We start from the raw sequence: 21533 nt of genomic DNA on the forward strand, positions 1-21533 counted from the left end.
CACCAAGAAGAGGGCCACTTACTTCTTTAAAGTGGCTGGGGGCAAGGCAAGAGGTGACCCCATGAATAAATCGAATGGGTCGATAGTAGACAAAAGTGCAGTGACTTGATGACGAGGTCCCAGGTGTCATGTTTATTCAAAGTAATGTTAAATATGAGTTTCCTCATTTCATTTGAACTAGACGCTTTGTGGTTCATTTCTACAGATGAGAAAATTAAACTTAGGAAAGTTAAGCCACTTGTGCAGGAAAAAGTGGCTATTAAATGGGCATTTATAGTCCACTAACCACTCATCTCCAGAGCTTCCTCTTAACAACCGGGTAGCCTTCCTCTCCCTGGTGGAAATCTAGGCTTACTCTTTACCATAGATAGTTATACAGAATCACAGCCAACCCAGTGGGGACTTTTATAAAAATAGAAAGTTATTCCTCCTTCAAGACCTTTTCTTCCATCTATTGGAAAAAAATGTCAAAATGTGCTAATTTTTAAGAAAATATTTACCAACTTCTGTGTTGAAGTTTCACATTAAGGCTCTAAACTCTAAGATACTCCCTCGCTACCTGTGGCAGCAGTTGGGAGCCCCACTGCTAGGCAACCCAAATCTGTCAAATAGTTTGTTTTCGGGGAACACCTTCTTCAGCCTCCGAAACCACCCAGAGTGTAAACAGGCCTTGTCCTCAGACCTTCAGAAAGAGAGGCATTCCCATCACAAAGAGGGCATGCTCTCCCAGGAGAAGAAAACTGACAAGAGTCTCATATCCTGTGTCTCAATCTACAAGGGACATAAAACACTTGATAACTGTGCAAGGTTCCATTTGAAATCAACAGGCACGAATCTGCATTCTCCCCGCAGCCCCAGAGAAGCAGAGACCCTAGGGACCTGTTGGATACTCACTGCTGTCGCCCCGGGGGGAACAGATGTTACGAACAATCCTCTTCTTGACCTTCTTCAGTTCGTCAAAGTTGTGAACTGTCAGCTTCTTGTTGGCGGTCCCGGTGATCTGAACGAGCTGCTGGTCATCCACATCCCCAATGCCCACGGAGTAAATGTCGATGCCTTTGTGTCTCAGCTCTTCGGCGGCCCGAGCCACCTCGTCTTGGGACTGGCCGTCCGTGAGGACCAGCAGCACCTGGGGGGTACCTGCGTGGATCCGGCTGCCCATGTCTGGCCGGAAGTAGTGCCCCACCTGCCGGAGGGCGGCACCGATGTGGGTGTATCCAAAGATCTGCTTGATGTTTTCAATCTGAAATGAGATCTCCTTCTTGCTGATGAACATTCCCAGGGGGAACTCCGGCTGGTAAGTGTGGCTGAATTGGGCAGCTCCTATACGCACTCTGTTGTTACTGATATCAAAGTCTTGAATGACAGATGCCAAGAATTCCTTCATCTTCCTGAAGTCATCTGGATGAATGCTATTTGAACCATCCATGAGGAACACGAGATCGACTTTTTCAATTTCACAGTCTACAAAGAACACAACAACAAAATCAGATTGTTATTCTTTCTCTAACTGAGCAGGGGAAGTCAAATGAACAAGACTGGAAGCTGACTGTGGCTCACATCATGAACTCGTTATTGCAAAATTAAACTTAAATTGAAGAAAATAGGGAAAACCACTAGACCATTCAGGTATGACCTAAATCAAATCCCTTATGATTAGATTAGATTAGATTAGATCTGATACACAGAGTGTCTGAAGAACTATGGATGGAGGTTTCTAACACTGTACAGGCGGCCATGGTCAAAACCATCCTCAAGAAGAAAAAATGGTTGAAGCACAAGCTGGAATCAAGATTGCCAGGAGAAATAGCAATAACTTCAGATATGCAGATGACACCACCCTCATAGCAGAAAGCAAAAAGGAACTAAACAGCCTTTTCATGAAAGTGAAAGAGGAGAGTGAAAAAGTTGACTTAAAACTCAACATTCAAAAAACGAAGATCACGGCATCTGCTCCCATCACTTCATGGTAAATAGATGGGGAAACAATGGAAAGTGTGACAGACTTTATTTTCTTGGGCTCGAAAATTACTGCAGATGGTAACTGCAGCCATGAAATTAAAAGATGCTTGCTCCTTGGAAGGAAAGTTATGACCAACCTAGACAGCATATTAAAAGGTAGAAACACTACTTGGCCAACAAAGGTCCGTCTAGTCAAGGCTATGGTTTTTCCAGTGGTCATGTATGCATGTGGGAGTTGGACTGTGAAGAAAGCTGAGCACTGAAGAATTGATGCTTTTGAACTGTGGTGCTGGAGAAGTCCCTTGGACTACAAGGTGGTCAGACCAGTCAATCCTAAATGACATCAGTCCTGAATATTCATTGGAAGGACTGATGTTATGGATGAAACTCCAATATTTTGGCCACCTGATGCGAAGAACTGACTCATTTGAAAAGACCCTGATGTTGGGAAGGATTGAAGGCAGGAGGAGAAGGGAATGGCAGAGGATGAGATGGTTGGATGGCAGCACCAAATTGACCGACATGAGTTTGAGTAGACTTTGGGAGTTGGTGATGGACAGGGAAGCCTGGCATGCTGCATTCCATGGGGTTGCAAAGAGTCGGAGACGACTCAGCAGCTGAACTGAACTGATAGGGAAATGCTATTTCTGAAGGTGGTGTTTTAGCTTATGCCACCCTGTGGTCCCATTAATTGGAGAGAAAACAGAGACACCCTACCCTGCCATAGGGTCAGCGTGAGGCATAGTCCCACATCCTTTTAGGCTTCTTTTCTGTCTGGCTTCACACTGTTTTCTTTTCTGAGATGCTGGTGAAGTGGGGGTGATGTGACAGAAAATGAGCTCTCACCTGCAGTCTAGGCTTGACTTCCAGAAAGCCCAGTGACAGTGGTAGCATAGCAAGAAAAATAAATGACATCCATCTAGGGACGCGAACACACAGACAGATGGTCTTTATTACTGACTTGGCCTTGCTGGCCAGTTGAGTCAATAAGCACTTTTCTCGTTTCTGGCAAATTGAGTTTTAAGACACAAGACTTCCAGCCTCTATCTCGTCTCTTTGTCTCCTAACCAGCCCATTTTCTGGTGCATACAGGCAAAAATGTCGGCTTGAGAGAAGTGATTTTGAACAATTCACGACGGTTTAGCGTGCTATGCTGCCCTTGTCTTATCACAGCAAATTAACAAAAAGAATGTGAAAGCCCATTGCCAGTGAGTGAGTTATGCTTGGCGCATGCTCATGTGTGTTCTTCAGCCTTCTGGAAAGCATTAAAATTTCCTTGAATTCCCCATAGAGCTCATCACTGACCTAACATTATTAATTCTCATTTTAGCCTCAGAAAAGATGAAAGATATCTTGAGATTTCTGTAACTGAGATAAGCAAGGAAGAGATAAACTATCGGGTGAATAGATCCCTCAGGAACTGGTTAGTTCATTAAATGCCTTTGTTTCAGATTCAAATAAAGGAAATGAACTTTCTTTGTGCCCAACGGAGAATATTCAGTATAAAAATTCAGTTTCGACTTCTACAGTGGACTTGAAAAGGTCAGACTGAATTTAAGACATTGGCCAATAGAAGGTAAGAGACTTATCCCAGCTTTTGTTGAGACCCAGATGGATTTTGTTAGTTTTGTGAACGAAAAAGATAGTAGCTATAGTCTCAGGAGGCACAGCATATGAAAAACAGGAAAGTTAAATAATTTTTAAAAGGAACTGCACCAAGATATTGAAATCCTAGGTTAATATTAACACTCCTAACAAAAATACTTGGTATTTTTAGTAAAGCACATCCTAATAAAAATACTAAGGAGTTTTAAAAGAGCATAATCTCCCTTTGATAAGAAACTGTAAATTGGCAGCTGAACACATGAATGAACGAATATATACATACATGGATGTGGCAGTGCAGTTTCGAGCTGCCAGAACAGAAACGTAGAACCTAGGGCAGAAGTCCTGTATGCTCTCTGCTCTGGGAACATCTGAGGCTAAACGGGGTGTTTAGCACTGGGCTCCACGTTTCAAATGAGCCTGTGCCATAACAGAAACATGTGAAGGCACAGGGAACTTCTGGACTGGAGGAGATAGGACTCCAACCAGTGGTTCTGAGCAAGAGAGGGACTTGATTTCTTGTGTAAAGAACAGAAAGAAGAACTTTCTGTGGGTAAAAGTGGCATGCAAAAACCCATTTGTGTTCCAATAGATACAGCCTGTTAAAAAAAATGGTGAATTTTGTTGGTTATTCATTTTAAATATAGCAGGACCTATTGTGTAGCACATGGTTCCTGCTCCATGTTATGTGCCAGCCTGGGTGGGAGGGGGCTTGGGGGAGAACGGATACATGTGTATGAAGCGCTGAGTCCCTTCACTGTTCACCTGAATTTACCACCACATTGTTCATAGGCTATACCCCAATACAAAATGTTTCTGGTGTCAATAAAAATTAAAAAAAATTTTTTTAATTAAAAAAGGAAGTATAGCCCCTCTTCATCAACAGAAAAAAAAAAAAAAAAACGGTGAATTTTCCATCACTGGGAGAATTTAGGCAGAGGTGAGTAGGAATGCTGTAGAAGGTTGAAGATTTCACAAGGTGGGAACTTCTACAGAATCTTCAGTGCCCCCATTTGGTTTCCCGCTTATTTGGACCTCTTCTGATAATTAAGAAAATGCAATGGATGAATCTTACCTACTTTTGAAGAGTTACATACGCTGGCAGACACATCTGAAAAAATCCCCTTCAGACCTCCAAAAGTTTCCACGAAGAAGTACTTGTCACTCGATCCTGCCATGGCCAGCAGCTCCACAGGGTTGGCACCGGCGATGCCCACGGCCAGGACAAGGACGCCCTTGTCCCGCAAGGCCTTGGCTGTAGCGTTGAGCTTATCGGCATCGTGGGATTCCCCATCGGTGATCACGATGAGGACCTGCGGGACCCCTTTGTGCAGACGGCTGCCCCGGGCTTCGGTGAACATGTGGTCTGAGAAGCCCAGGGCCTCAGCGGTGTAAGTGTTGCCCCCCATGGGCTGGTCATTCTGGAGCACCGAGATCACCTCCCATTTGGTGTCAAGGTTATCCAGATAAAATAGCACCTCCGGGTCATCCGCGTACTTCAGAGCCCCAAACCGGACGTGATTCTTGCCCACATCAGCTTTTTTCACCAAGTCGATCATAAAGTCCTTCATGATACTGTATTCATCATGGTCAATGCTGCCAGAGCTGTCGATGACAAACACGACGTCTAAAACTTCAATGCGCTTGCATTCTGAAAGAGGAAGGAAAAGGAAAACTGATGAGATTAGCCTTGTACATTATGGGGGACTCACATCCCCCACCCTGTCCCCCCGCATTTTAAATGCCAGGGTGTCCCCTCCATAGGATCAAGCTGTGCATCTGAATGTCTGCTCTCTGGATAACAGACACAGTACACATACTCGTTTGTGTCTCTTTTAGGACAAGGCAGATGTGACATGAAGCCTGCTGCAGTGGGTGGGAAGCGGGTGGGGTGACAGTCACAAGACATCAGAGATAAACACGACAAGTGCTTTTGGACCAAAAAAACCCAATTCATAATTCTGAGGAAATTTTCCTGTATAAGTGGTACTTTCAACATGTGCTTTCATTTATACAAATCCGTCCATATATTTTTTTTTAAGCCACAGGGATCATGAGGTTTTATTCTTAAGATAAACCTTGGGGAAATGACCAAATGAAAATAAATTTGGCAACACTATATTTTCTTCATGGCTAACTTTCCAAGGTTGCATTTTCTCCTTTTCTGACTTTCTTAAAACATAATCTGTATTCATGTCTGGACTTTGTTATAGAAATTAGCCCATTTCACACTTGGCCCAACCAAGTGATCCTAGCATGACCTCTTATTAACTTTTTAAATGTGGGGTCAATGCCATGGAAAAGTAAAGCAATCCATGTGTGTATCACATTGTATTCTCAAGTGCAGAGTTCCAAACTCCAACTCATTCATTCTAGAGAAGTGGAAATGTAGGATGGTGAATGATTTAGTCCTTATGTAGCACCATCTGTCTACAGGCCTGAGGAAGGTATGTTTCAATTGTTACTTCATCCATTTTGGAGAAATGGAATTGTGAAGAGGTTTCCCTAACCCTTCCCCAAGGCTCACCACATTCCCTTCTTTGGAAGCCACTTCCTTACAACACGGTAGGGCTGTTGCAAACCCTAAAGCCAATGTACTTACCCACCTAACTGGAGGCCATATGTACAGAGCCATGACCACATCACCCAGGAAGTTTGGCTTCACACAAATAGAAACGCTGTCCCCTGGGCCTTCAGCTGCTCAGGGGAGCCTGCTTGGATTACCCGGGAGGCTGCAGGGTAGGCTGTTCAGTCAAAGCACCCTTCAAAGAGGTCATATTTGTTTGGGTTGGAGTTACCGGGATGCACAATCCAGGTGTACTCCTCGAGCCACAAAACATAGATCGCAGTCACCAATACTTCTAGTGCAGGTTGGCCAGAACTGTTATTTGAACAACACGATGACGTCCCTTTTTTCCTTTAAAATTCCGTTAAGATTCATCTCCTTCCTAGTTTTCCAGAATGCCTCTGTTGTCAGGCCGCATGCGTCCCTTACTTCTGCTGAACCTTTCTTACTTTCATTCTGCAGCACCCTGGGAACACCGTGATGACTACCCATTTATTTCCTCTGAAGCATCCATTGCTCAAATTCCTATATCTTATCCCTCCTTTATAAGATTTAATAAATATCAACATCTTCTTACAAAGATTATCTCATTTCATATAAGTATTTTAAAGGTTTTAAAAAATTGTAAAATGAACAAATGTAAATAGTGGATGTTAGGTCAAAGGAGAGCCACCTTGTCCAGGGGTTACGTCCCTCTACTACCTGTCTTCTGCACACCACATGTAGTTCCTAAACTCAGATTATATAAGGCCGGGACCCTGCCTCAAGGTGGAACCGACTCTGTGCTGTAATTCACGCTCCCGTGCTCCCTGCTGGATCAGGCTGAAGCCAGACTCCGGCTGAGAAAACCTCCTTGCTTAACTCCTACCCACGCCCTGTCCTGCTCTCCCTACTTCTCTTCTGAAGACACTTCAATAAATCAAAAAGTCTACAGGTAATAAGTGCTGGAGAGGGTGCAGAGAAAAGGGAACCCTCCTACATGGTTGGTGGGAATGTAAATTGGGGCAGACACCATGGAGAACAGCATGGAGGTTCCTTAAAATAAAAAAAAATAGAACTGCCATATGATTCAGCAATTCCACCCCTGGGCATAAATCCAGAGAAAATCATATAATTCAAAAGATACCTGCACCTCAGTGTTCATAGCAGCACTTATACTAGCCAAGACATGAAATAACCTAAGTGTTATCAACAGATGAATGGATAAAGGTATGGTGTGTATATATATATATATATATATATATATATATACTCACAACTGAATATCATTCACTCATAAAAAGAATGAAATAATGTCATTTCCAGCAACATGGATGGACCTAGAGATTATCATACTAAATTGCATCAGACAGAAAGAGACAAATATTATACATCATTTATTTGCAGACTCTTAAAAAAAGATACAGATAGATTTATTTACAAAACAAACTCACAGACATAGAAAACGAACTTACAGTTACTAAAGGGGAAAGTGGGGGGAGGGATAAATGATGAGGCTGGGATTAACATATATATATATATATCTCATACATAAAATAGACAACCAACAAGGATCTACTATATAGCACAGGGAACCATACTCAATATTTTATAATAACCTATAAGGGAAAAGAATATGAAAAAGAACATACACACACACACACGTATGCACATGCACACACACACACACACACTGTATGTATGTGTAACTGAATCACTTTGCTGCATACCTGAAACTAACAGACATTGTAAATCAGCTATACTTCAATAATTTTTTTTAAAGCAATAAGTAAATAAATTGCTTCCTTAAGAACTCCTGATTCAGATTCTACTAGGGAACCAGACCTAAAATCCTGTATGGTACTATTTTCCTTAAATGGAGGATTCGTCCCCCTAGTGCTTTGTCTACAAATGGGAAAGAACCTAGGTAGATCTGAATTGTTCCTTACTGTCTGATTTTAACAGTTCTGTTGAGGAAACTTGCATTTCTCTATGTGAGCCAAAAGCCACTAGGATAAATAGTTCAATTGAACAAAACCAGTTTATAGTGTTCAAATAGTAGATTGCTTAGTTCAGGAAGCAAGGACCCACATGGATATGTGGTGTTTCGATGATCCCCCTGGTGAATGTCCCCATGCTTACCTTCACGGGGGCTGCATATTCCAAACAAAAGGTCATCCTCAATGTGCTTCAGAATGTCAAAATTCTCAACATAAAAAACCATCTCTGGCCTCCCGCTGATCTCCTCCAGCTGGGTGACGTTGGAGCCAAACACCCCTACAGAGTAGATAATGATGCCTTCTTCCCGAAGTGCCACTGCTGGGTCCTTGACTATGTCCTGAGCCTCACCATCCGTGATGAGGATGAGGAATTTCCTGACGTTGGGCCGGGCTCCCTTGGCAGGGCTGAAGTACTGAGACACAAAGGTCAGGGCGCTACCCGTCAAGGTGGTTTCTCCAATGTGAGCCATTCGGTCTATTGCATCTGAAATTTCCTCCTGGGATGTGTATCTGTTGAGCTGAAACTCTTCCTTATTGGTGCCGCTGAACTGGACCACACCGATTTGCACTCGATCTGCCCTGATCTGAGATTTGCTCACCAGGTTCTTCATAAATGTTTTCATTTTGATGAAGTTCTCTAGTCCTATACTGCCAGAACTGTCCACCAGGAACATGATGTCGGCCTTCATCTCTTTGCAGGCTGCATGGGAGAAAGGAGACGGGCTATTCAAGTTGGCTTCATGTGAAAAGATGAAGAGTGAACAGGAAAATCTAAAACACAAACAATTCTATACGAAGTTAAGTGTGTTTTTGCTAAGGGTTGTTAGCAGGTAAGTAAAGCGTTGAAGATGATGAAGGGGAGCCTATCCTCTTTATTATTTAGAAATCTGCTTTAACGTATAATCCAGGGCTTCTCAACCTCAGCACAACTAACATTGTGGTTAGAAAGTTTGTGCTGTGGAAGGCAATCCAGGCACTGCAGGATGCTGAAGAATGTTTAGCAGGATCCCTGTACTCTACCTGTTAGATGCCCCCCACTGATGACCCCCAAAAGTAAATGTCTCTAGACATTTCTAACCATCCCCTCAGGGACAAAATCACCCCTGGTTGAAAACTACTGATCTAACTCTAGAAGATTTCATACAAGTTTTATTACAAAGTTATCAAATAAACCCCCAATACTCCTTAAAATCAGAAATCATTTGATCATATTACACATGCAATGGTCTAATCATAGATCTATCCTCATAGGAATTTGTGGGGAGATACTAAATAATACTTCTTAGAAGCCAATTCGGAGAAGGCAATGGCACCCCACTCCGGTACTCTTGCCTGGAAAATCCCATGAATGGAGAAACCTGGTAGGCTGCAATCCATGGGGTCGCTAAGAGTCGGACACGACTGAGAGACTTCACTTTCACTTTTCATGCATTGGAGAAGGAAATGGCAACCCACTCCAGTGTTCTCACCTGGAGAATCCCAGGGACGGGGGAGCCTGGTAGGCTGCCGTCTATGGGGTCGCACAGAGTCAGACACGACTGAAGTGACTTAGCAGCATCAGCAGAAGCCAATTAACTAGCACTCTCCCCAGTTATGACCACCAAGTCTTTAGACATTGCTAACTATCCCCTGGTGGGGGGAAGTCACCCCTGGTTGAAAACTACTTACCTAGCTCTAGAAGATTTTATACAAGGTTCGTTAAAAAGCAATTTAAATAAACATAAAACACTCTTTTTATGCATCAGATAATAGTTAGAGCAACACTCTAATGGGTCCTCCATTTTGTTCTGGGGAATGAACAGCTCTACAAAGTCAAGAAATTTCAGCTGGGATACTTATGCCCTTTCTCCACACCTGCAATGTCAAATGCTGAAGGGTGCAGAAGCCAACTATATAGAATGGAGAAACAACAAGGTCCTACTGCATAGCACAGGGAACTATACCATAAATGGAAAAGAATATGAAAAAGAATGTTTATATACGTGGCACTGTAGAGCAAAAGTTAACAGAACATTGTAAATCAACTATACTTCAACAACAGCAACAAAACATTTAAGAAAATACTGCAGGGAGGCAGCTTGGGAGCTGAAGTCCAGAGGTAAGGAGTCCTACCTTCTTCAGCACAGATCTCTTGAACAACCTGGTTTCTTATGTCTTTCAAGGCATCAAAGTCATGCACGTAGTAGACCCGTTTCTCCTCGCCAGCAATTTCACGCAGCTGAGTCTGGTTAGCCTCCCTGACCCCAATGGCATAGACGTGGACGAGCTCCTCGCTCAGTCTATTTGCAGGCCCCAAGACGCTGTCCCTGGACGCACCGTTGGTCAGCACAACGAGGTGGCAGGGCACTCTGCCTCCCCGCTGCTGCTTTGCCTTCTGCAGCAGCCCCAGAGTGAAGTTCAAGGCGGCGCCCGTGTTCCTGTTCCCGCCCATCTGCCTGATGTTCTCGATGGCCTTTCCGACGTCATGCTTGTTCGTGTATTTACTGATCTCAAATTCCAAGTCCCAGCGGTCGGCGTACTGGACAGCCCCAACCCGCACCTTCTGGGGAGCGATGTTGAACATCCCTGCGACCTCTGACAGGAAGGTCTTCATCTCCTGGAAGTCTGTGGCCTGGGTGCTCCCGGAGCCATCAATGAGCAGGTAGATGTCTGCTTCCTCCGTGTCCACACAACCTAAAATGCAACCCAAAACTGAGTGTGGCATCTGGCAAGTGGGACAGAGACCCGGAGGCAGGAGAGAGGAAGGGCCAACACCGGCCTCACCAGACAGAAAACAGGGAAACAGCTTCTTGGCGTGAAAGACCTGTTCTGCTGCCATGACTCAGGGGAATCTTAGCATCGGGTGGGTCAATTGTGTGTGACTGTTTAAGACGATTTGCATTGAGAATTGGAGTCTATTTGAATATAGGAAAAGATCAGAAAGAAAACTTGAAGACATTTTATATAAGTCGCTTCTCTTACCAGGGAGCAACTGCTTAGCAAAAGGTCAGCTGGCATTCTGTTAACTAAAGAAAGTATTTATCTGGACATGGTGGACCTAGGAGTCATTTACTCCTCATCCATGGCTGCTCAATTAACACAACAGGGGTATTGTCAGGGGCCTAGTTTACACTGGGCAATGACACTTTTATGGTCAACATGCTATAAATACATGTTGAAGGATGCAGACATATGTACACCTTGTGTACGCACACATAATTTATGTAGCATACATGTCTATGTATGAAATATACAAGTACCTTGCTCTCTGTCTCCCTCTAAACTCACTGATACTAGAATAATACTTCCCAGTAAATTCATTACCCTGTCCTCAGTCCAGACCATGCTTCCTGTGTATTCTCTAAATTGGAATTTGAGGCTGAGGGAAGGAGAGAAGGGAGAGAAAAGTCCACACACAAAAAGAAACTAAGGAAAGAGCAGAGAAACACGAGAGGCAAAGGCAAGAAATGAAGCAGGGCAGGGGGAGAAATAGCTAAGGAAGGTGTTCCGGGGTGTCAAGAAATAATGAAGAATATAAGTAAAGCTGCACAAAAGAGGAAATTAAAAAAAAAATCCCTTCTTCCCATTCCAGCACCTCAATAGCTTTTATTCTCTCCCAATTTACATTTCCTATTATTGGTTAAATTAAATGAAACTATTGGGTTAAATTAAGAAACCAGGAACTCAACTCTCTCTCCCTGCATCACACCCACCAAGCCCTTGTGCAGACAGAACGCCTGCAAGACAAGGAAAAAAGCAAAAGGATGAGACTGATCCTGCTCTCCACAACAGGCTTTACCGGCTTTGAGGGTTTCGGTCCTTTCGGAAATGACAGAGACCGTGTGTGTGATCTGATTCCGCAGCTTCTTCAGAAACGTCTGGTTGTGGGCAGCCAGGTCAGAGAAGGACCTCAGCTGGGACACGTACTGCTCAGCGGGGTGAGACGCGATCTTCTCCAGCTGGGTGTTGCTGGCCCCCTCTACGCCGATGGTGAAGATGGTCACCCCCTGGCGCCGGAGGTTCACGGCGGCCTTGGTCACGTTGTCCTGGGATGGGCTGTGGGTCACGAGCACGGCGATCTGCGGCACCCCCTGGTTCTTCCGACTGCCGTGCTGTGCGCTGAAGACTTCCTTCCTGATCTTCCTCAAGGCGGCTCCAGTGTAGGCCTTTCCAGCCTGGGGAGCAAGGCTCTGGATGTCCTGCAGAACCTCCGACTTGTTTACGCCCCTGCTCAGCGTGCTAATCACCTTTGTCTCGTTGCTGTAGGCCACGAGGCCAACCCTCATGCAGTACTCCTTGATGTCCAGAGCAGATATGCTTTCTTCCAGGAATTCTTTAAGATAGTCAAAGTCCTCCCAGCTGCTGTTGGTGGACATATCCAACAGGAACACAACGTCAGCCACAGAAGGGCCTTGGCAAACTGCGGGCAAGGAACGGACAGGCAGAGTTTTAATTCAGCTTCTCTGCTCAGCATTAAAGACACATAGACTTATGAGCAATTATAAATAGAATACACATAGAATAACCAAGCAATTGTGCACTTAAGGAAGGAGGTATCCAAACTGATGATGAAGCTGAGATCAAAGGGTCCTGGGCACAAAAAGTGGATCTTAGCTCACCTCCAGGTTCCAATTCCTACATCTGTAAAATACAGGTAACAAGAATATTGATCTCATAGAGTTGTTGTAGCGATTAAATGAGATCATGTCAAGTTTAGCATGGGGCCTGGCTCATAAAAAGTCACTCAGTTAACAGAAGCTGCTGCTATCGTATTAAAACCCACTACTAAAATCAGCAGTTTATAGTCCAAACATTCTTAAGGGATGGAAATGTAATAGCAGTTGATGTTCTAATACTTTATCTGGGGAAAATGCTAGTAATAAGATTCTATGTTTTCTTAGATTACTACAAGAAAGCATTCTCTGTTGTCAATATACATCACTTCACTCTGACAACCAGACATAATGTGAGTTTATTATGTCACTTGTCTGGACTTGTACACTTAAAGCAAAGTTTTTTGTTTTTTTGTTTTTACCAGCTCTCCCCTGTCCCTGTCTTGAGTGGTGTTCATAAACGCTTGGCCATCCTTGCTAATAGAATAGTACAAGGGGACAGAGCAAGAGAGCAGGTTGGAGTTGGAGCATAGCACGGGAAAGCTAATTTAGAACAGAGCTGCAGGAAGGAGCAAGTGCGGGGCTGAACCCACACAGGTGTAGCTCTAACTCCAGACCACAGCTGGCCCAGGGCCAGGTCATATCGCTTCCAAGAGCGCCTGCAGCTTCCTCTCTGTGGAACAGAGGTTTTGGACTTCCTGAAGTTGTTTCAAGCTGTAACAGCCTGTGGTGACTTTATATGGTTTTAGGAATTAAGGCTTTCTTTAGGAGCAAATTGTCCTTTTAAATGAACCAGAAATGAAACTACATAGCAGCTGAAGCCCAAGGAGAAAGCTTAGATAGCTGGGTGGCAGGGAGGAGGCAGCCTATAAACAACAGGCAATAAGATAAGTGAAACATGGAAAACCAAGGCTTTCCAAGTTTATTGGATTAAAAAGGCCACAGTCGTGGGGCATGCAGAAATTAACATCTGAAAATGCAGGTCAGCTTTTGGGGAAAGAGATGCTCACAGAGTCTGCATCCTTTCCTCATGCTGATTTTCTGAAAGTATTTTATCATCATCATCCCTACACACGTGCCCTGACCCACCTTCCACAAGGACGTCATTGACTGCCCCGTCCTTGTACTGAGCTGCATCCTTGAGAATCTGCGTCATGTTTTGGGAGAACGTGCTGAGGTCCCTGACAGTCCGGAGGTTGTAGTGGAACTGGCCCGTGGCCATGGCCTTCAGGGTCTTCTCAGACACGCCCTGCATCCCCACGGAGACGATCCTCACCCCATCTTTGCGCAGTGCTTCGGCGGCCTCTTCCACAGCATCTTCAGACTCGCCGGAAGCCAGGACCACCAGGATCGGGGGAAACTGTTTCCTGTCCCTCCCGCTTGAGAAGTAGGCCCTGTGCACCTCCTGGAGAGCCTTCCCAACCTGCAGGGAGCCCCCCAGGAACCCGAAGTTCTTCTTGAGGTGGTTCAGCATGGGGCCCCTGCTCTTGAAGGTGCTGAGCAGGAACTCTCTGTGGAGCCCATCGCTGTACTGGGCCAGGCCCACGTGGTACTTGTCAGCCTCTATGGGGAGGCTGCTGATCATCTTGTTGATGAAGGCCTTCACAAACGGGAAGGACTTAATTCCCAGGTGGTCGGAGCTGTCCACCAGAAACACCACATCAGCATACTCAGGGCCTGCAAACCCACAGACAAACACAATGAGGGCAAACTTCAAACATTTACTACCAAGCTCAATGCCAACCACATGGGAAACTGACTTCCCTCTTTTACTTGTATTTGTAATATCTTTCCAATGCACTGAAAAATAATACATATTCTCTCAAGAAAAGTATTTGTTTCTTAGGCTAATTCTTTTATATCCCTTCTCATTTGAATTGATCATGAAATTAAGCACCACTTTTGCAAGGAATTAAGTAGAAGTAGCTACATATAAAGAAGTAAAATATCATGGGTTTTTACATGTTTAGTGGATAATTTCCCTTCGTGTCCTTTTCTTCTTTCAGAATTTGACCTCAGTTTATAGAAACAAGATAAACAGTTTCATTGAGAATGAATCAAATTTGTTGAATGGAGAAATCTGAAAAATAGCCTTTAATTTTGACTTCCTTTTAAACAATACAAGTAACCTAATTAACTTATAAACATATTAAACTTATAAACATATTAGTTTTGTATTCGAAGTGTCAAATTGATGAGTTTTACAAAATCCTTAAAATCATAAATATAAGATGTATTAATCTATCTTAAAATTATTTATGATACCTTTTGATGAGTCATGAGTGGGCATTATAATTGGTAAATGTATTCTTACATATGAAAAATGTGACAGAAACCAGTATACCTTAAACTAGGAAAGAGATTACAGTTTAAGTTTCTATTGATAATGTAATTTTTACATAGGAATGCAATACTTTGCTGAGCTTTTAAGGCTTCATTCAATGCCAGATTGAATGTTAGGTATGTGAAATTATATTTGTATGTGATAGAGAAGCATTTGGTTCAAGCACAAAATATAATTTGCTGGTGGTTTGTCTGCTGGCTTGAATTCAGAGCTCTCATGACTGTACTATAAGATCCATGTCTTGTCCAGGGAAGGGAGGGACATACCTGTGTGTGTCTGGATGTTATGTGTTTAAGAAAACACAGTGTAACTGAACAGGCAATGTGAGTCTTAACTTTGTTATCAGCTAATTCTCCCAGCTCTGTCAAGCCATTTGACATACTTGGGCCTCAGTTTCCTCATAATTAAAATGGGTAGATTCGACTAGAAAATATCTAAGGTCTCTCTTTACTCTGATATTCTAATTATTTGAAATAGTTACTATATAAATTCTGATAAAAGTAAAGGAACTTCAGTCTTTTCCTGTCAACAACCGCTAGGAAAACAGCCTTAGTACCCCTGCATGTTACTTTATTCTCTTTAGAGTAGTCCAGTCAAGGCATAGTGGATTCCAATCGTCCATTCTTTTCTTCTAAGCAACCTGATTTCAGCCAGTTTGAGATTCCTTTGATGATCATATATCCAGCAGCATCTCCAGGAAAATACTAAGTGAGGGGGAACCAACGAGAGAAGGCCGGGACCCCTCCGAGAACTGTCAGGTGAGGACTGCCCAGGGTGGCTCAACTGGGGACCAAAAGTGACCTTGCTATTCATAGACAAATCCCCACACCCTGTGTGGAGAAAAGAAATGTAGCCACTGGCACAGGATGGGCCCATCCCTGTATCTGAACCATGGAACAACTGGAGAAAAAGCATCGCCTCTCTTTGAAAAGCTTAATATCAGGCCCAGTGAGACATCAAAGGAATATGTTTTCAGGGCAAAGAAGAATTTATCTCTCCAGAAAAGTTGCTTCCAAGGTCAGAGTCCTTGAAAACAAAACAAAACAAAACAAAACTGTAAAACCAATCTAGGTGGCCCTGGACATGAAGTGACTGATTATTTAGGAGATGGTAAGGGCCGTGAAGGCTTGACCAGTATTTTGACTTCAAGTCCATTTGGATATAGACTGCTGACAGACAGTGGACAGCTCTGGAGTTCCCTCTTCAGGGTAAAAGCACCTGCTTTATAATAAGCAGACACACAGTTTAAACTGGAGCCAAATCTGGATGTTTGACCAAGACAAATATTTTGGAACAAACAAACTAGGAACAGACATTTCAAATTTTCCAGGCCTGAACTTAATGTGATAAGAGAAGATTGCATGAAAATGCAACCTCCCAGAAGACCTAGAAGAAGTTGAAACAGGAGGACAAGAAAACAGCTCTCATATCTTTCTATCACGAAAAGGGAATAAACCCCAGAAACAAATGATTTTCAAAGGAACATGGGGTGACATCAAAGAAATTGAGCTTCCACTCCCCACTGCCCCACCATCATCACAGTCAAAACAAAACAAGACTCTTAAATTTTAAGCAAGTCAGAGTATTATCTATTTTCCATAATGAGAATTAAGGAAACGAATTCATTATTTTCCTTACCAGAATGTTGGTTGACAGAAACATGGGAACAAATTATTATAAGGAACAAAATGAGCAGCATTTTCATCCTTTAACCTGAAAAACTGCCAACTGGAAATCTGAAAAGGCAAAAACATAAACATGTAAAATTGTTGTGGATATTACTTAGAAATCAAGACTCACACACATGTGAGCACACAAAATTACATAATAAATTCGCTGCAACAGAAGACGAGGAATTTCTGAGGTTCCTTGACTATTTGATCTGTGCTTTGTGGAAAAATTAACCACCATCATTTACAACATTTACAGAATCATAAAACAGTTTCTTCTGGCCCCCAGACCCCATAGAAACATGAGATTTTGGATAGTCAATGGAAGTAGCCAGATGCATTCTAGTTCCACCAATATTTATGTGTTTCTAGAGCCTAGTGGGCTGCCGTCTATGGGGTCGCACAGAGTCGGACACAACTGAAGCGACTTAGAAGCAGCAGCAGCAGCAGTAATTATTTTCCCCCATCTCATCCTCTGTCCACTCGTTACACAGACAATTCAGAGTTCACAGTTAGGACACAATCTAAGACCTGACTAGTAATTTTTCCACCATGAACATATAGGTATGTTTCATATTTGAAAAGTATTTATAGATGTGGTCAAAATTCTATTTACTCCATTTCCTACATAATTAGCAAGTAACCATTTCCCTTTATTCTTAGATTTGAGAGAAGACATAAAGAAATAAGTAGTGATCCTCCATATTCCATATGATGTCTTTCTCCTCAGAATGACAGTTTGTACCATTTTGCTTCCAACTACTTATAACCATATGATTCAAGGGCTTTCTGATTCTAATTTGGCCTAAAACATTTTGAACTGTGGTGTTGGAGAAGACTCTTGAGAGTCCCTTGGACTGCAAGGAGATCCAACCAGTCCATTCTGAAGGAGATCAGCCCTGGATGTTCTTTGGAAGGAATGATGCTAAAGCTGAAACTCCAGTACTTTGGCCACCTTATGCGAAGAGTTGACTCATTGGAAAAGACTGATGCTGGGAGGGATTGGGGGCAGGAGGAGAAGGGGACGACAGAGGATGAGATGGCTGGATGGCATCACTGACTTGATGGATGTGAGTCTGTTCCCGGAGTTGGTGATATACAGGGAGGCCTGGAGTGCTGCGATTCACGGGGTCGCAAAGAGTCGGACGTGACTGAGCGACTGAACTGAACTGAACTGAAAACATTTTCAGCCACCTTGAGTTTTCATTTCATGGGATAAAATAGGATATTGAAGATATTGACAATAAATCTGATAATTAAGCAGGTTGGGCTCATTCATTCACTCATTCATCTCCTCTTTCCTGCTTAATTCTTACCCAAACATGTGTTTGATACATGTGGCTATCTCATTCCTTTGTCAGGCAGTCTCCTGTTGTGTAATATTTTACCCTTTCAGAAAATGGAACTTTGCCACAAAAAAATTCCATCACCATTTCCTCACCTACTCCATCGTCCCTATGACATTCTGGAATTTGGGATTCTGTTCTTTCCTTCATAGGAACTTTGGATGATATAAACTTTTCAGGCTGTGAGTCAATTTATCCATTCTGTTTCAGAGGAAATCATAAATCTGGAAGGGGCCCTTAAGAGGTTATATTCAGTCCATCCTCTCATTAAGAGAAAGTTTAGCCCAAACGTGGATTGCCCAAAGTGAAAATTAAGTCATACTCTCTGTACAAATCCTCTGGTCAGCCTTGACCATGTGCCATGCCCTGTCCCGGCAGCTTTACACGTGTTCTCCTGTTTGATATTGATAGCAAACCTATAAGCAGGTCATCTTATTGTCCCTATTTTGCAGATAAGGAATCAGATTCATAAAGGGGAATGTTATTCAAGATACATGGATAAAATGGGCCTTAGTTAAGACTAAAACCCAAATCACTCTGATTCAAAATCTGGACTGCAGCACTCAGCTCCTCTGCATCCCAAACTAATATTATTTTTCTAAAATGTATTTTATTGAAGGATAGCTGATTTACAAAATTGTGTCAATTTCTGCTATACAGAAAAATGATTCAGTTTTATATAATATATATATATTCTTATCCTTTTTCCATTATGGTTTATTGAACAATAATGCTGTACAGTAGGGCCCTGTTGCTTATTCATTCTATATACAATACCAAAAAATATTATTAGCACAAAAAGTGTCTCCAAGTTTTTGGTTCTATGTCTTCTTTTTCCTAAGTATTAAGGTTTTTCCAGTGGTCATGTATGGATGTGAGAGTTGGACTGTGAAGAAAGCTGAATGCCGAAGAATTGATGCTTTTGAACTGTGGTGTTGGAGAAGACTCTTGGGTCCCTTGGACTGCAAGGAGATCCATCCAGTCCATCCTAAAGGAGATCAGTCCTGGGTGTTCATAGGATGGACTGATGCTGAAGCTGAAACTCCAATACTTTGGCCACCTCATGCAAAGAGTTGACTCATTGGAAAAGACCCTGATGCTGGGAGGGATTGGGGGCAGGAGGAAAAGGGGATGACAGAGGTTGAGATGGCTGGATGGCATCACCAACTCAATGGACGTGAGTTTGAGTAAACTCTGGGAGTTGGTGATGGACAGGGAGGCCTGGCGTGCTGCAATTCATGGGCTCACAAAGAGTTGGACACGACTGAGCAACTGAACTGACTGACTGAAGGGATACCGGTATTTGTTTTCATGCCTTTTTATTTTTGCTTTTCAAATCAGAGCTTTATGCTGTTCACTTCTCATCTGTTTACATTATGAACTTTATAAAGGAGTGCTATCTTTAGGAGTTATGAGAGATAAGAGAAGAAGCTCTAGGTTGCTCAATAGGATAAATAACAGGTGGAAGAAAATAGCACTGAAGGCAAGTTAAAACCTGGATAGAAAAAGAGGGTTAGGTAAGGACACAGCAGCATGCAGCATCTGGAAATCTCCCCGTGAAGGTGGTCAGTACTGCTGTTCTCATTCAGTCACTGAGTTGTGTCTACTCTTTACGACCCCACGGGCGATAGCACAACAGGCTTCCCTGTTCTTCACTGTCTCCCGGAGCTTGCTCAAACTCATGTCCATTGACTCGGTGATGCCATCCAACCAGCTCATCCTCTGTCAGCCCCTTCTCCTCCTGCCTTCAATCTTTCCCAGCATCAGAGTCTTTTCCAATGAGTCAACTCTTTACATCAAGTGGCCAAAATATTGGAACTTCAGCTTTAGCAGCAGTCTTCCCAAATGAATAGTTGGTGTAGATTTCCTTTAGGATTAACTAGTTTGATTCAACCAGCCCAGCATTTCACATGGTGTACTCTGCATGTAAGTTAAATACACAGGATTACAATATATAGCCTTGATGTACTCCTTTCTCAATTTGGAACCAGTCCATTCATTGTTCCATGTCTGGTTCTAACTATTGCTTCTTGACCTGCATACAGGTTTCTCAGAAGACTGATATTCCCATTTCTTTAAGAATTTTCCACAGTTTGTTGTGATCCACACAAAGACTTTAGCATAGTCAACGAAGCAGTATGTTTTTTGTGGAACTCCAGTGCTTTCTCTACAACATCGACAAATGTTGGCAATTTGATCTCTTGTTCCTCTGCCTTTTTAAAATTCAGTTTATACATCTGGAAGTTCTCAGTTCTTGTACTGTTGAAGCCTAGCTTGAAGGATTTTGAGCATTACCTTGCTAGCATATGAAATGAGCACAGTTGAATGCTAGTTTGAACATTCTTTGGCATTGCCTTTCTTTGGGGTTGGAATGAAAACTGACCTTTTCCAGTCCTGTGGCCATTGCTGAGTTTTCCAAATTTGCTGGCATATTGAATGCAACACTTTCACAGCACCATCTTTTAGGATTTGAAATAGCTCAGCTGGAATTCTATCACCTCTAGCAGCTTTGTTCATAGTGATGCTTCCTAAGGCCCACTTGACTTCACATTCCAGGATATCTGGCTCTAGATGAGAAATCACACCAATGTGATTATCCAGATCATTAAGACCTTTTTTTGCATAGTTTTTCTGTGTATTCTTGTCACCTCTTCTTAATATCTTCTGCTTCTGTTAGGTCCTTCTAAGTCCTGTCCTTTATTGTGTCCATCTTTGCATGAAATGTTTTCTTGGTATCTCTAATTTTCTTGAAGAGATCTATAGTCTTTCCTATTCTATTGTTTTCCTCCATTTCTTTGCATTGTTCTCTTAAGAAAGCTCTGTTCTCTCTCCCTGATAGTCTCTGTAACTCTGCATTCAGTCGGTTTATCTCTCTTCCCTTCCTCCTTTGCCTTTTGCTTCTCTCCTTTCTTAGCTTTTGTAAGGCCTCGTCAGACAACCACTTTGTTTTCTTGCATTTCTTTTTCTTGGGGACGGTTTTTGGTCACCATTCCTGTACAATGTTATGAACCCCAGTCCATAGTTCTTCAGGCACTCTGTCTATCATATCTAATCCCTTGAATCTATCCGTCACCTCACTGTATAATCCTAAGGATTTGATTTAGGTCATACCTGAATGGCCTAGTGGTTTTCCTTCCTTTCTTCAATTCAAGTCCAGATTTTGTAAAAAGGAGCTTATGATCTGAGCCACCCTCAGCTCCAGGTCTTGTTTTTGCACTGTATAGAGCTTCTCCATCTTCAGCTGCAAAGAATATGATTGATCTGATTTTGGTATTGACCATCTGGTGATGTCCATGTGTAGATTGTCCTTGTATTGTTGGAAGAGGGTGTTTGCTATGACCAGTACATTCTCTTGGCAAAACTCTGTTAGCCTTTGCTCTGCTTCATTTTGTACTCCAAGGCCTAACTTGTTGACTTCTTATTTTTTTTTTTTTTTCAGTGAAAAGTTAAATGTGTTTTTTTTTTAATT

The 21533-nt window shown here is 42.7% G+C and overlaps 1 protein-coding gene across 3 annotated transcripts in view; it reads right to left on the reverse strand.

Moving 5' to 3' along the window:
- LOC102393741 (collagen alpha-6(VI) chain) overlaps nucleotides 1-21533 on the reverse strand; it is a 171181-nt gene that overhangs the window by 102017 nt on the left and 47631 nt on the right. For all 3 annotated transcript variants that reach the window (XM_006043436.4, XM_006043435.4, XM_025294082.3), the window contains exons 2-8: nucleotides 16687-16784; nucleotides 13794-14381; nucleotides 11891-12511; nucleotides 10225-10785; nucleotides 8255-8812; nucleotides 4643-5218; nucleotides 895-1464 (exon numbers count right to left, since the gene is read on the reverse strand). In XM_006043436.4, the coding sequence (XP_006043498.3) occupies nucleotides 895-1464; nucleotides 4643-5218; nucleotides 8255-8812; nucleotides 10225-10785; nucleotides 11891-12511; nucleotides 13794-14381; nucleotides 16687-16753 (3541 nt within the window). In that variant the 5' untranslated portion in view covers nucleotides 16754-16784. The remainder of the gene's footprint in view (nucleotides 1-894; nucleotides 1465-4642; nucleotides 5219-8254; nucleotides 8813-10224; nucleotides 10786-11890; nucleotides 12512-13793; nucleotides 14382-16686; nucleotides 16785-21533) is intronic.

Source organism: Bubalus bubalis, chromosome 1 (assembly GCF_019923935.1).
Source record: "Bubalus bubalis isolate 160015118507 breed Murrah chromosome 1, NDDB_SH_1, whole genome shotgun sequence".
NCBI classification, from domain to species: Eukaryota; Metazoa; Chordata; class Mammalia; order Artiodactyla; family Bovidae; genus Bubalus; species Bubalus bubalis.